Raw genomic sequence first — 16,601 nt, forward strand, 5'->3', positions numbered from 1 at the left:
AAAATTTCAAGTCAAAATGCACACCAAAACTTAAAATCGACAAGGGTTGAAAATCATGAATCAGCAACAACAACAACAACAACAGCAGCAACAGCATCCCCACTACCCATACGTCAACCCCATTCCGCTGTCAATTTCAAATTACAGTCCCCACCTCCTCCACCTTTACCGCCGAGGGGACGAATAAATGTGTCGGCACAAGCAAAAACAATGGCTTTAGCAGATGCTGCCCCGAGTGCATATGCACCGCTTGCTGAAAGCGATAACTCCGCTCGTAAAGGCTGTGTCGGTAGCCATGGAGAAAGTGGAAGCAATGCGAACTGTAGTTGTTCTTGTTGCAATGTAGAAAAATCGATTTGCACAACTGTTGACCCAATTGTCGGTACGGCAACAAACAGTATATGCACTGCAATAACAACATCCCCACTGTCAAACTCAGATATGCATGTTGTTACATCAGCCCCCAAAACTAGTCGTCCCTTGAAACGCAATAACAGTTATAGGCTAGCAAATGACGACTTAAAATTAGAAATGAACAAAGAAAACTGTTTGATATACGCTGATTCCAGAGATGCTGCTGGTGGCAATACGACTTTATTGCCAATTAATAGCACTTTCAATTCCAAGACCTTGCCACACGTTTCCACTTCGTTGAAAGTGAAAAATTTAATTAATACACACAACCATACCAATACCAGCAATGGTAACAACAATAACAACGCCAACAGCAGCAACAGTACTACCATTACTAGTAGCATTATAGATGCTAGTACACCCAAATCCACAAATCAACGCATGATTGCAAAATCTTTCGAACGTTTGGTTGATGAATTCTCTTTGTCAACCACTTCCATGTCAATGGATTCCTCATATTTGCGTAATAAGTCACTTGAGAATTTTGATGATTCTCCTACCCTATTAAATGGTACTGTTGATGCTAGTACTGACAGTACATCCAGTACGCTAAATAAAACCGATAAAATAAATGCTGATGATTCCGATAGTGATTCAGACCTAGAATTAACCCCACAATCTAGTAATGCTATTGGACATAAATATCATAAGTCCTTTGTTGAAAATGTGCTATTAAAACCATTTAAAATAATTTTGCCCAATGAGGATAACGGTGCCAGGCGTCAAAAAATATTACAGAAATTCGAAGTTACCGAAATTTGGTAACTTGAGAGCCCCAAAACTTAAATCCTTCAAAAATATAACATAAAATATAGGTTTTAGTTTTTTATAAAGAAATAAATATTATATTTTAAATATTTTTTTAAATATTTTATATTTTAAAATGTTATTATTTTAATATATTATTAATATTATTTTATTATAGATTTTACATATTTAGGTTAATATGTAAACTTTTTTTAGTTTTTAATTTCCAGATCCTCACATAAGATTCTTACATTCAAAATATTTTATGGGAAGACTTACAGAGAAATTTTTTTTTAATTGTACTTTTTTCCAACAGTAATATTTCAACATTTAAAGAAGAGAGCTTTCTTTATTGTGTTTTTATTGCATCTTATAGTATAATCAGGTTATATGTTATACTTCTTCGCAGATATTATAAATTTTCTCGTACATTTATTAATCCATTGATTGATACTTTACTTTCCTTAATTTACTGTGAATTTTGTCCTATATTTTTTAATCCAGTGATTATGACCTTGTGTATCATCAATTCTTCAGTTTTTTTCACCACTTTGTATATTAAAGAAAACAAACTGCAATTGACTGGAACACTACCTAGATTTAGTCTAGTATCTAAAAATCTTATCCACTTTCTTATAATGTTATATAGGTTTTCTTTTTTTTTGTTAAGGTGAAATTAAAATCGTAATATATCCAACTATTCGATTAATTCTACTGTTTATGTTTAGTATTGATTAGTGCTGTAAAGTAACACATGCTTATTTAAGGGGTTCCAACCGCTTATCTACTCTGATGGTCTTACGAAAATACGAATGACAGCTAATGATTGAACACAAAATGTATGATATTATGCTCGAATATTTTTAAGCGGCTCGTATTTGAGCTTTTGTGCTTGATCGGCCCGTGCTTGAACAGTTGATCGGTTCGTTCTTAATCGACTTGTGCTTGAGCAACTGTTGCTTTACCGATTTGTGCTTGAACCAAATGCTCACAACATTTACTCGAATATCAAAATGCTCGATGCTATTAACAGTTTGAACGATATTGGAAGCTATAATATTAATGAATATGCCCAACTTGCTTTTTCGGTCGATCATATGTGTATCTGAAAATATAAAGCTAAATAAATTAATATATTATATTATAATAATATATAAAATATAAGGAAATTTTTTTTTTTATTTTAGATTATGATTATTCTTAATAAAAATAGAAACAAATACCTGTCATCACAGCTCAAAACAAATTAGCTTGATTTATATTTTCTATTGGAAAGTAAAATATAAAAGACCTTTTCAATAGTTCCCAATGATTTTCAATCATTAATTGTTTTTCTTAGCAATTAAAATTACCTCATTTTCTTTTTATACATTTTATACCTTTTAATAAATTTTTTATTCTACATCCTTCTGTCAGGCCATAAAAATTTCGAGCATAAAGCATAATCATTTGCAACATCTCAAGCAGGAGATGCTTATCCTTCATAGATTTGCTGAAGTGTATGTCTAAACTTGACCTTTCGGCTCGACTGACTGGTAACATTTACCATATAAAATTGAAAGAAAAAAAAATCTCTTCACCCTTTTTGCTTTTTGATAACGTAATGTATGCGGAAGCTTAAGCAGCTTTTCAGCTAACATAAAAGAACTAAAAGGAAAATTATAAAACTGCTACTTAAGCACAACTACATCGCCCACTGCCACTCCCACTTACACTTCCTTCCACTTAGTGCTTTTGCAGTATTGCCAAAAGAAAAAAAAATGTCAAATGAATTTTTGCTGCTTTCAGTCACTTTTTCACACCCAACCAATGCTTGGAGCACTATTTCGTCTCATGCTTCGCTTTACAGCTACTCCTGTTGTTGTTGTGGTTGTTGTTGGTTTTGCTATTCGTGTTGTTATTGCTTTGCTGCATTGATGCGTGCGTCGCTGCTGATGCATATCAAGTGAAGAGCTCTGTGGCTGCGTCTGACTTGCTTATTAAGTATGAAAATGCTGCTTGGTTAGCTTAGTAAAAACAAACGCTTTGTTGCTGTTGCTGTTGTTGTTGTTTTTATTATCGTTAGTTTAGTTGCCTCGTTGGTTAGAGACTTGGCTTATTTAACAAAAATCAACAAAATGCAAAAAAACAACTGAAAGAATTACAACAACAACAATAGAGAAAGAAGAAAAAAGGGAAAAAAGTTGCAAACGTGTTTAATTTGTTGACTTATTATTTTATGGTTAAAAGCAAAATGCTGTCACTGATCTTTTTCCTTGTTTACTAATTTTTCTTTGCAATGCAAATATTTTGTAATGTAATTTTTTTTTTACTTTTTTTTCTTCTGAAGTTTTTCTTTAATTTATGCACTTGCGTCTTGCGCTTGGCATGTCTTGCATGTGACATTTAAGTTTTAAGCCGTGAAAGGGTTAATTGCGTAAGTTTTTGAAATTTAAATTATGCATTTAAGCAAATAAATACTTTGCAGTGTCAATTGCTTTGCTTCGCTTTGCTTTGAGCAAAGTTCAATTGAAAGCTGAGCTACGGCATGAACATTGAATCGATGTAGAAAAAAAACTATTTTTAATGCATAGAAATTGTTTTTATTTAATGTCAATAATTGAACTTTTAAAAAAATATTAAGAGAATTAAAATATTGATATTTTTCATTTGTGCCACTTTTCACTGAATTTTTTTTGCTGTACACGAAAAAAATACTCAAAAATAAAAAACGAAAAATAATATTAATTATTAAAAATAAATAAAAAAAATATATATAATTTTAAAAAAAATATTAATAAATAGTTAAAAAAATAATTGAATAAAATATAAAAATTTTAATTTGTAATAAAAAAAATTATATATAATATTGAACTAAGTATTTATAAATAATTTAATAATTAAATAAAAATTTAAAAATTTTAATTTAATAAATTTAATTTTAATAAATAAAAAAATTATATTAATATTGAAAAATATAAAAAATAGTTAAAATATAATTTAATAAAATATAAAAATTTTAATTTGTAATAAAAAAGATTATATATAATATTGAACTAAATATTTATAAATAATTTAATAATTAAATGCAAATTTAAAAATTTTAATTTTAATTTAATAAATTTAATAAAAAGTTTAATTTTAATAAATAAAAAAATAATATATAATATTGAAAAAATATAAATAAGTAGTTAAAAAATAATTTAATAAAAATTTAAAAATTTTTATTTGTAATTAAAAGTCATATTTAATATTTATAAATAATTTAATAAATAAATGAAAATTTAAAAATTTTGATTTGTATAAAAAAAATAATATTGAAAAAAATATAATAAGTTATATATTATAAATAAAATATAAGAATTTAATAAATTGAATAAACAATTTCAAAAATTTTAATTTGTAATAAAAAAAATTTAATAATAAAAAAGTAATAATAAATCATTAAAAAAATAACTAAAACAAAAAAAAATTTTTTTTAAATATATTATTTTAACTTCTTAATAAAAAAATACTAAAAAAATATGAAACTAATTTTGAAAAACAAGAAAAAATTATTTTGAAAATATTAAATCTAAAATAATAAATGTAAAAAATAATACACTTTATTTTTTTCTTAATATAAAACATATGTATGTAATTTAAATGTAAACAATTTTTAATGTGTATATAATTTTTTAAAATGTTCTAATTTTTTTTTAATTTTTATCACATTTATAAACTACGCTTTTTATAACATTTTTGCCTAATGTAAATGTGTTTCCTGCCATTATCCTTTAAATTATAATTAACTAATTTTTATAAATATTATTAAGTGTTCAATTGTTTTTGTGACTAATCGCATTGTGTGTCTAATCTTATTTTTATATTTTAAACTATTTAAATATAATAATTTACAATTCAAAGTTTCGTATTTGTTATTTAGAATTAAAAAAAAAAATTTAAATATTTTTGCAGATTAAAAATAAAATAGAATTAGTTCTAATATATCACATATTTGCAGTCAAACCTATTTTTGTATGATTTCAGTAACACCAGTATTGTTTTGTATTTAAAATAAAAAATATTTCTGGTAGGCGCTACAGCCACATCCCTAATAATTCGAGAATACCAGGCTTCTCTTAACGTGCTAGCTAGGCGTGTCAGTGTCCAGTTCATATGGGTAATTGAACACAGATATATGTCAGACAACTGCAGGACTGACGAACTTGCTAAGGCACTCTGCTGGTATACTTACTCCCTAAGTAAGTGGAACTTGAAATCTGTTTTTGTGTGGGTCACCACACTCCTTTGAATTACTACTCTAATTGCATAGCTATATGTTAGGTATCAACCACAAGCACATCTCGACACTTTTTAAGGAATCAACCCAAATATCCAAGGTTCCATAATACACCAAATTCGTAAATAACACCTTATTCATTTTTTTTATCACTTCAACTAATTTTTCCATCATCAAGCTAGGCCTCTACTTTTTCTAGTTGTAACTAGAGTTTGGAACTTGTAGAACTTTTTTACGTTCTTTAGAACTGTTATGTGTAAAACCATAACTCTATTGGCAATTATTATACTTAGAGGATATATCATTTTCTAATTCTTTGCATTCATTTTGTTTTTTACGATCTGCAAAAATATTATAAATACGAGTATTTATTTATGTATTAAAAATAAAATAAAATAATTTTATTTAATTTATATATTTTGTAGTAAATATAAATTGTAAATTATTATAAAATAATTTTATATATGTATATTATATTATTACACTTGTCACTCAGAAAACACACGCATACTAGCATACAATTACACACACACATATATATATGTACATGTCAAAGTTTTTTGCACCGATTTTGTTTATAAACTAAATAAATTTTTATAAAAATAATTAATTTAATTAATATCTAAACTTTTTAATTATTTTTTTAATTCATAAATAAAAAATAAAATTTTTAATATGTAAAAAAAATTGTTTATAAAATAATTTTAATGAATATAATTGTAAAATAATTTTAAATTTTTCTATATATATAAAATAAATAATGTTTAAGCAGACATTAATTTTTTTTAAATTTTATTAAGCTCATAAAATTCTTAAATTAAATTAAATATAGTTTTAAAAATTAAAAAAAAAATTGTGCAGAATACTTCTATTACTTCATTGTTTGTGTAAAATGTTGTAGTAGTAGTTTTTTTTTTTTGGAGTTAAAATATTTAAGTACTTCTTTTTAGTACTGTTATTACTAACAACTTTTTAGTAGTTTTTTTTTTATTTTTTTGAAAAATTAGTGTCTGCTTTTGTTCTTTAACTTATATTTTAGCGCTGTTCTTTTGTGTTATTTGTTATATTGTATATGATCACTTATTTTATTATATAAAACGCTACATTCCGTTCTATATCACTAAGCATTTTGTGAAAGTATTACTAATACTTTTTTAACTTAATTAATTTTAATATCAATTGTTTGTACTTAATAAAAAACAAAGTAAATAATAAAAGCATAAAAAATGTTCTAAAAGCACTTCATCATCATTAAAATTTTTATTGTTAAGTTTGCACTTCGTTCATAAATGACACATATATTTATAAATTTGGGGATTTTCATTATAAAACATATATTTTATAAATTACATCAGAACTGGTTCAATACACACAATCACAATATTCACAACAAATCACACGATCTTTTAGGAAAATTAATCCATACATCATATTATACAGGTACTAAGGTTACTATAATCCAAGTCACATTAATCGTAAATCGTTTGAACTCACACGAGTGTATTTAAATATGAAAACCATATCTTAAGGGATAGCATAATAGGTCTTATATACCATACACTATATATATATTATACATATTATTCTCGAATGGAAAATGGTCAAACCACATATATAAATAAATTCTTATACCCCGCGCAGATGACAACCAGTTAAAGGTAACAGTTGTATGTTTTTACATGCAAACCATTACATTACATGTAATATACATGTAAAACATTCAATCACTGAATATGGCTTTCCATTCTAAGAATAAAATAATAAATAGAACTTGTGGAATATATACAACATATATATGTAGTTGTCTATTATAATCTATTATAACATATTCATTCCAAGTGTTTACCCGATTTGCAAATATTTTAAAAGCAGAATTAGCTATAGTTACCGACACCTATAAACTTAAAACATAATGGTTCTTACACGTTTTGAGTACAATAACGTTAGTGTAATGAGTATTTTAGTATGTCGATATATTACCCAGAAGACATTTTTACTGACTAATAAACATAAACATTAAACGGTCACCTGCTAGGATGGCTTGTTACCACGGTTAACTTAACATTCGGATTACTGTCATACACTCATCAACACCCAATTGAAACCAGTTCCGTCGGTACCATGCATATAGGCATGGCTTCTCTTTAAGTAAGTAGCGACAGCATCCTGAAATCTCTATGCTACTCTACCTGCGTGAGTTTTGATATCTACCACAGACACACCCCAAAGTACGCAGTGCGCACTGTAGAGCTTTTAAATGTTGAAGTAGTTTTCAAAACCTCTCCCTTATATGGTTCCTGTAAACGCCTGAAGAGGCTTACGCTTTTAAGTAACTTTTTATAATCCTGTGATGTATTTATATTGGTACAAGACTTGTAAGTGGAGAAGTCGTCATTCTTGTTACTTATTTTTTATTGTTAGTAATACATAATAATGTTTATATAGTTATAGGTGCAATGTGTGATAGCACTACACTTTTCACTGAAATAACTTACAAATAGTTGAAATATATGTATATTAGTTTATTCGCATTCCATTTATTCGCATCTCTAATTTTTCTCAGTTAAAAATATATTACTTAATTGAGCTTTTTAAACGTGTAGCGTTCACAATAGACTTCAGTTGTTTCCGCTAGACAGCTCGGTGGTAACGATTAATGTCAGATTGTTCTTTACCTGACTCTTCCACCATTAGCTTTCGCTAGACAGCTCGGTAATAGCGATTAACGTCAAGTTGTTCTTGACCCGACTTTTCCATCACCAGCACTTACTTCATAAAAATCTTGTATCAGCTGTCTTTGATATAGGTATGACATTCACATTAGTTTCGGTATATGTATATGATATATCAAATTGAAAATGTAAGAGAATAGAAAATCAATTTTTAATCCGGTTTATTTAGTTATTTTTTAAAATGACCTACTAGGCAAAAGGTTCGTTTTTAAGATTCACATAGTTCCATTCATCCACCATCGCATTGAATATTGTACATAATTACTATGGGGGTCATTGGTGTTCCAGCCACATCGACAATGTACATGCACATGACACAGTTACTTGTAATTATGTTTGTACATACATAAATGTATATATAAATACTTAACATCTTGTGATATAAATATGTATATGATATATATATATGTACATAGCCCAAAGCATAGTTATGCATAAATATGTATGTAAATATAGTCTGCACTTACGCACATGCAACGACAGGTAAGTAGAGAAATATTTTTTTTTAATTTTTGCAACTGTTGCTCTATTGCTTGTTTTTGGCTTTCATTAATGTGTATCCGTATTACCTCTTGCACCGCTTTCTGTTTCTGAACTATAACCCGCATTTTGTAGTACTTGCCTGCTTTGAATTTACTAACATTTTCATACCTTCAAACTTTAAACATAAGTACTTTACTTAAAAAATTTATCCATAATTCACTATATTAGTAACAAATTCTAATTAATTTTTTAAATAATTTTTTTCTCATAGGTTATCAACATTTTTATAAGGCGACCAATGGTATGCAGACCCAGCATCAGGAAAAACCAACACTGCCATCTCAACAGGCACCGCAGTTGACACAACAACAAGCGGATATAACTTCAGAGACAGATGCCACTGTCACTGCCAACACACCGTTTCAACGCAATACGCCCATTTACTGGACATTGCAGAATCGACGGCAAACGAAGAATCAAACGATGAGCGCAACAAGTCGTGATGATTTGTATGCCACGCCTATACGACGTGCAGATCGAGTAGCACGTGCTGCAGCTGCCGGAAATGCAACAGCGTCTAACAGCCATATATCACCGATTGTGCCACGTAATCGCAGCAATTTCTTAACATCCACGCCCACTAAAATAGTGGACAGCGAACTGCCAGCGGATGATATACCCGCCAAACAGCCAACATCGCGCATTGCTAACTGGGATGACAATTCTCCGGAGCGTCTGAATACTTGTGCTGATCGCATAGGTCAAAGCAAAACAAGTCTAATGGACTTTAAAAAATTATTATTGGCAAAATCAACGAAAACTAGTCCAATACAAAAGAAAGTCTCCGCAGTAGAACTGTTGAAGAAGACAAACGGTAATAGCACTACAGCGCCAAATACCAATAACAATACCAATTCAGCAGTGCAGTCAGTTAATTCAAGTATGAAATTACTTGATCTCAGTGGTTCGCCGAAAACATTCGCCAACAGACGTATGCTGCGACAAGGGCAATTCGGTTCGCCTTCTAAATCTTTTGCACCAAAATTGAAAAGCTCTCCGGCTGCCACTTGGCGCGCAAATAATGTGCCACGTACCGATATAATGTCGACAACCATACCAGAGGCGAACAGTGAGGAAGATCACTCGAATACAAGCGGTTCGAATAGCTCGAGAACAAGCTCTGAAGTAGGTGATGCTACCGAACAACGTGAGATCTCCGCGCAAGAACGGTTCGATCTTAAACGTAATTTTTTTTTACAAACAGAAGAAAATAATTTCATGCGTGGTGAAATGAAGCATAATTTCGGTAAAAATGCAGTAAGTGCCAATAAATATGTCAGCGGCCCCGTAGGTGCAGCTGTAGCCAAATTTAACGCGAGCAGTCACATTGATGTGGAGCCGACAGCGAGTAAAAATGGACCCGTAAACAATATGAGTGCTTCTATGCCAGCATTGGAAACTGCACTTTAAATGTTCAATCCAGTTGGCCAATTTTCAATTCTTTATTGCCAATGGATCCCTGCGGGTTCTTACCGAAAACCCCAACAAAATTTAGTAACAAGCGCAATTCTACTTTTTATATAAGGAAATTAAGCAAAACATAAAGCTATGGAGAAATTTTATTGTATTTCTGATTTTCGAAGAGTACATTTAAGCTGCTAATACATATTATATACATAGATATTTACATATACAAATGCATACTTACATACCCACTTATACATATTTATGCAATTATTGCGCCTTTTAGGATTTGTTCATAATTTGTTAAACATTTTTAGTACTATGGTATATATCGGAATAATATAAAGAAAAAAGTATTGTAGTTGATAAATGTCAGACCCGCGGAGTTACACGTAGTAAATCATTTCAAAAATTATATAGATTAAAATCGGAAGAAGTATATTTTTCTTTCTATTTCATTTTAAGCGAAGCTCTGACTGTAAACTTAGTATTCCTAAACACTGGAACTAATTTGCCTTTCGATTCATTTTAATTTTATTGGAAACTCTATATATACAATATTATATTTTAATAAAATTATAGTTTTAAAATTAATTCTTATGCTATTATTATACATGTATATTTGTATATAAACATATGTATGTATGTACGTGTATGTCTTCTGCCTTCGTTTAAGTAATCTATACTTTCTAATGACGCTAAATTATTATTTGTATTTTTAGTATAAAATTAATTTGCAATTTTTTCTAATTAAGTTTATTTATTAAAATTTTAACTTTAATTTAAAATCATTTATTTAAAAGCAAAACAAACATACAATAAAGCAATTAACGAAATAATACGCTAAAACGAATAATGCAACGTTTTTTAATTAAAGATTTTTGTCAGTGTAAGTATAGTACTATTGGAAATAACTTCTATGCAAATGGATAGTATGACTATAAATGATATAGTTCAGGTACAGTATGACAAGTTTATTTATATAATTATTCAAAATAATTACCATTCAATGCTACAAACTTGGAAGAATGCAAGTATCATGCATGAAAATTGTGACCCATTTAAAATGACTAATAAACCTGCTGGCCACACACAAAGCAATCAGGTGTTCTATTACATATCCAAACCATATCCAAACTTGTGAAAATGCAGCCCTAGGGATTTCAATCAGTTGTCATATCGCGTGTTCACCATTTTCATGCAAAATATAAACCACTTCAGCGAAGGAACGCAATTAATTATTGTCCGAGCATTATCTACTTGCGTGCCATGCAGATATATACTCCTATGGCAACATGATCAGTTAATCTTTTTCTCCACTAAGTATCCGTCAATCGCTTTCTTCATACCATGAATACAACAACGCCGATTGAAATAAAGCCAATATTATTGAGGTCGAATATAACCGTGAACTAACAGCCTTCGATGCAGATGCATAACCGTCATCGCGACCACGGTTTCACAGCAACTAAGTTCTCAGAAGGAAGTTAGGGTAATGCCAATATATCAATTCCCAATGTATACTCCAACTGCAACTCTACCCCCATGATAACGCTTACCTGTAGTTATATCCCATTACAAACTAATTTAAACCGTATTGATCTTAAGCTCTTACCTACATATTTAAGCTCCTCTGCTTTGGACCAGGATAGTTCATTATTCAGCTTTTATCTCTATTTTATCTCTTTTATCTCTCTTACTGTACTCTATATAATCTATATTCTTACCCTCATGTTCATATTTTGTAATTCCTTTCATAGTTCTTGCTATAAGGATCTCTTCGTATTACAATAACAACTACAACTACAACAAAAAAAGCAATTTTGTTAAATCGTATAGAAAAGAGCACTACAAAAACAAATGTGACATCGCTGATTGAGATCTTGAAGATCTCTTTGTTTTATTTTATAATAGTTCTTACCAATGTTTAATTCAAATACTTTCTATTGATGTTTAGAATTTTATCTAAAACATAAAATAATAATATAAAAATAAAAATAATTATTTATTTATTTTAATTATTTATTTATTATGGTTCACTTAAGTTTAAACAGATAAAAAGTTTAAAAGATTCTCATCTTTTAATACTTATAAAGATTTTTAACGAGTCAGAACAATGAATCCTTATTTGTCAGAACTACTCTTATGAGAGTTTTTAGCTTAAGCAATGATAATCGAAATTTTCCATAATAAATAAAATAACTTTACTTCGGTGATAACACAAAAACTTTATTACGTATCTTTATCTTAATGAACAAATCCACTGAAGATTTAAATGATTTTAAAGTTAATGAAATTTATTAATAAAAAATGCTCACGTTTGCATAAGTAAAATTCCTAAAAGAGTTCACAAATATTTGTGATCGTAAATTTATTATTTGGATGGGTTCACTTGACTTCGTAAGCCGTACCACAGCTACTTTGCGTGATCCATTGTATTAGTTTTGTAAGTTGGTCCTAACAGCCAGAAATATAGCATTTATACCAGCATAACACGATGATAATGTGTATGTTCGTCATACGTTACATTAATACTTGAATAACCCGTTATAACCAACTTAAATCCTATGTACTGCATCCATTTATCCATAGCAAGAATTCACTGAGACCACTTACCGCCAAATTACGTGCAAGCGCTTTAACACGTAAGTTTCTATCCGTTGTAATAACCACCAGTTCAGTGCGAATTAAAGAATTATTACCTAAATAAATAAACATTTAAATATAACAATTTAAAAGATTTTTATAACAATATTCGAAAACCTACGTTTAGTCTTCTCAATACTCATATTTTTACATAAAGAAAGGGCACTTGCCAAAATTTTATCATCGTTAGAAATATTTTCTTCTTCAACCAAACCAAACAAAGAGGAATGTATAAAAGATCCCTTCGTTGTAACAAATCTAAAAGTAATTTAAAGGATTTTATTATTAGATTTTTATTTTTTTATTTATTAGTAACTGTTATAATTTATATATATATAAAAAAATATACTTTGAAGTTAGTATTATCTGATTTAACTTACTTAACGTTACATTTCGGTGCTTTTAAAAACTCTAATGACTTTTTGGCGGCCGTTGTCACATCATCATAATGTTGCAATCTATCTCTTTTTATGTTTTTGTCCATTTCCCTTTTAATACCCTTGGATAAACCATCGAGTTCTTTTATAACTATTTTAAGCAAATTATTTATTATATTAAATCATTATTTAAATTAAATATTATAAGAAATTCATGTGTATAATAGAGCTTCAAACATTATTCAATATGTTCTAAACTTCGATCATTCCATTCTTTATGTATCAAGTCTTTCGAAAAAGTTCGAACGCCGAATAGCTTGCTCCAAATCTTCGAATACGAGTATATTCCCACCCACACCTCATCCATTCTTTATTGCATATCTCCTTTCTTTTATCCCTTATTAGTTGTTAGAAAATCCTTTTATGCCTACTGCTACATAGATCTTCTCAACAAAATCAGAAACCTTACGTAATCTATATCCAAATTATATATTCGTTGAAAGTAAATCCCATCATATCTTCTGCTACATAGATCTCTTCAACAACAACACCAACAGCAATACAATACTCGGAACACTTTGATACACTGAGGATAAAAATGCATTCTGTTGAATTTAAACAAGATAATTAAGGTGTGACGTTGGCTCAAGGTGTTTACATGCGAGTCTTCGTTTCAAATTTATCAGGGTTCGATACCTGACACATACATATATGAGTACATAAGTACACAAATTTATGGTCAGGCAATAAATTTCCTTATCTTTATTCTTTTTTCATACGAAATATTTTTTTATCATAGGACATAAAAATTTTAATACCCGGAACTTAATATATTACTTGCATTTTATAACTAATTGAATCAAGGTTACCTAAGACTGTTTCTACCTTCTTAAGAGTAACGAATGGTGTATCAAATCACCATTCTTAGATATATAGTTATCTTTATTAAATATTTATATTATATTATATATACTTAAATATATATATTATATACATTGTACTTTTTATATATTAATAGAGATGTTCAGATTACTTACCAGTTAATGGTACGATCAATATAAAACGATTATGATTACTAATAAGAGTTACGAAATCTTTCAGACAGTCAATAAAGCAGTTGGTGTCTAATAGTAAAAATTTTGGACGCACTTCTATAATATATGTTTTATTGACAAAATTTAAAAGTTCCTAAAAAAAATGAAATTAATTAATTTCCAATCAATTGAATTAATATAAGTACAATGTAACTTACATCCAAATTTTTACAACCATTCTGCACATGACCATTCTTTTTTGTATCAAGTTTTGTTAAACGCGTCATATGCTCTGTTTGTTTAGAAATGTTTATGCCAACATTTTCATTATTGTCACTATCGGTAGCATCGTCTTCATCTGAAGATAAACTTTTGAAACCCAATTCTGCAGCATCATCTATATCAGCTTCCGTATCGAAACTTAAATCTTCGGGTAATTTCAATAAATTGTCATGTTTTTCAAAAATACTTCTGAATTGTGAGATTATCATTATACGTGCATAAAATTGTGTTTCTTGGGGAGTATCATTCACTTTGTAATACTGAGTTTGTTTTGAACCTATTGGTATGTAACCAACAAGAAAATTGTTTTCATCCAATATAACTTCTTCTACAACAACATTTTCATGCTTTGTCATCTCATGCTTTTGTAAATGATAAAGAGTTTTGAAAAGTGATTCCAGCTCAAACCATGAATCAATAACAATATTCCTATGTAAATGAATACAAGTTAATAAAAACAAATAAACAAATAAATATTATAAATCACGTACTCATTGCGTATTGGTTCCCATAAATCAATATTAAGTGACATCCAATCAGTATAGATTTTAATATATTGCAACAAAGTATTTAAATCCGTAAAACTGTTCAATTAAAATTTTATTAGATATATAATCTTATTATATTGCGACTTATGCGACTTACTTATTCTTTTCGAAAGCTTGTCCAGTCTCAATATAGTCAATTAGCAACTGATTAGCTCTATTAACTATGGAACCAAATATTTGATTTGCGAAATTAAATGCATGATACCGTATTTCACGTCCAGCTGCTGTAAAAAAAAAACAATATAAAAAATTAACAATTATTTATAATAAATTTCTCATATATTTCAATTACCCAGATTATTTAGTCTTTTCATATTACCTTTCTTATTTTTATTATGTTCTATGACGAAGATATTTAAGGCAACCACTTTTAACAATTTTGAACGTGAAATAACCAAAGGACTCCTTTTAAGCAAGATACTTAATTGAACTAAAAGCTTTCGTTCAAACGCCTCTATGGAGTCCATACTGAAATCAAGTTTGTAAAAGGAGTAAAATAAAAAATTTTGTTAACAGCCGAAATATTGAATATATATAATTTAATGAAATATTATGATTTAATCATGCAACAAATTAAAATGTTTTAAGCCATAAATCAGTAAGCGTTTATCAGCTTACATGCAAATAAATAACTCTGCTGATAAAGTTATAGATCATAATGCAGAGTTATTTTATATAAAATGTAGTATATTGAACTAAATTCTAGAACATTCTATCAGATTTATCATTAAAAACTTACTCAACACCATTATAGAATTTTCCATTAATGTAGATAAAAGTAGATAAAAAACGACGTAGTAACTAAAATTATGAAATATACACATATATAAACACATCCATTATATAATATTATTTAGCTGAAATTACCTCTTCCGTTGACAAAATATTAAGACGATTTTCTTGACTAAGTGTTACTTTACTGGTTTTACTTATTATTGCACGATGGAGACGCCGTACGCCATTTGGATATACCCAGATCTCTTTACGGTTGGTAGGCATAGTATTTTCTTTATACTGATGTATTGGAGATGATGATAACTCAGTCTCTTCGTACTGTAATACAAACAAAAAGGGTCAAATAAAATTTTAAATACACATAAAGTAATAAATTTTACCTTCTTTCGAATTTCATCGTAAATAATAGTTAACCTTTCCTTTGCAATATATACGGAATTAATAGCCATGAGACCACGCATTTGAAAGTAAATTGCATCAAATTTGTTACGCTAATTTCAGAAATAAATATTTAAAAGAGTAATAATAGTTAAAAATTCTAACAGAAGTATTTTTAATATTACCGTTTGAATACAAAGGACTCCTAGTTTATTAAACGGTACACCATTAGTAGGTATTAATGTAAACGCTTCATAGTAGTACTTATGAGCTTCACTAAAATCATTTGATTGCAGTTGCTTAGTTCTATAACGGCTTAAGTCACCCATGAAAATTAAAATCTTCTGCAAAGTCACTATGGCAATATTTTCATACTTTAAACCATAATGTGGCAACCCATTAGTTCCATTGATACCATTTTTATTACAAACATATTTTGCCATTAATTTTTTGTAAACATTTTTATAAAATACTAAGCCATTATCAATTAACCAGAGAAT

General features: G+C 28.7%; 3 protein-coding genes across 3 annotated transcripts in view; 1 reads left to right on the forward strand and 2 right to left on the reverse strand.

The window, feature by feature from the left end:
• The window catches only part of LOC119682634 (serine-rich adhesin for platelets-like), a 78,629-nt gene extending 67,940 nt beyond the window's left edge, over positions 1–10,689 (forward strand). Inside the window, exon 6 of the mRNA XM_038096120.1 lies at positions 8,909–10,689. Coding sequence (XP_037952048.1) covers positions 8,909–10,107 — 1,199 coding nt within the window. The 3' untranslated portion in view covers positions 10,108–10,689. The remainder of the gene's footprint in view (positions 1–8,908) is intronic.
• The window catches only part of LOC119685464 (sex determination protein fruitless-like), a 421,971-nt gene that overhangs the window by 202,327 nt on the left and 203,043 nt on the right, over positions 1–16,601 (reverse strand). The window lies entirely within an intron of this gene.
• Positions 12,316–16,595, reverse strand: LOC119685466 (telomerase-binding protein EST1A-like). Its single transcript, XM_038099752.1, has 12 exons — positions 16,287–16,595; positions 16,104–16,214; positions 15,856–16,041; positions 15,728–15,789; positions 15,308–15,456; positions 15,086–15,212; positions 14,932–15,024; positions 14,377–14,869; positions 14,162–14,312; positions 13,128–13,275; positions 12,869–13,005; positions 12,316–12,803 (listed from the first exon to the last, which is right to left on the reverse strand). The coding sequence occupies exons 1-12, from the start codon at positions 16,542–16,544 to the stop codon at positions 12,667–12,669; spliced, it is 2,052 nt and encodes a 683-aa protein (XP_037955680.1). The 5' UTR covers positions 16,545–16,595; the 3' UTR covers positions 12,316–12,666.

Source organism: Teleopsis dalmanni, chromosome 2, assembly GCF_002237135.1.
Source record: "Teleopsis dalmanni isolate 2A chromosome 2, ASM223713v2, whole genome shotgun sequence".
Lineage (NCBI taxonomy): Eukaryota > Metazoa > Arthropoda > Insecta > Diptera > Diopsidae > Teleopsis > Teleopsis dalmanni.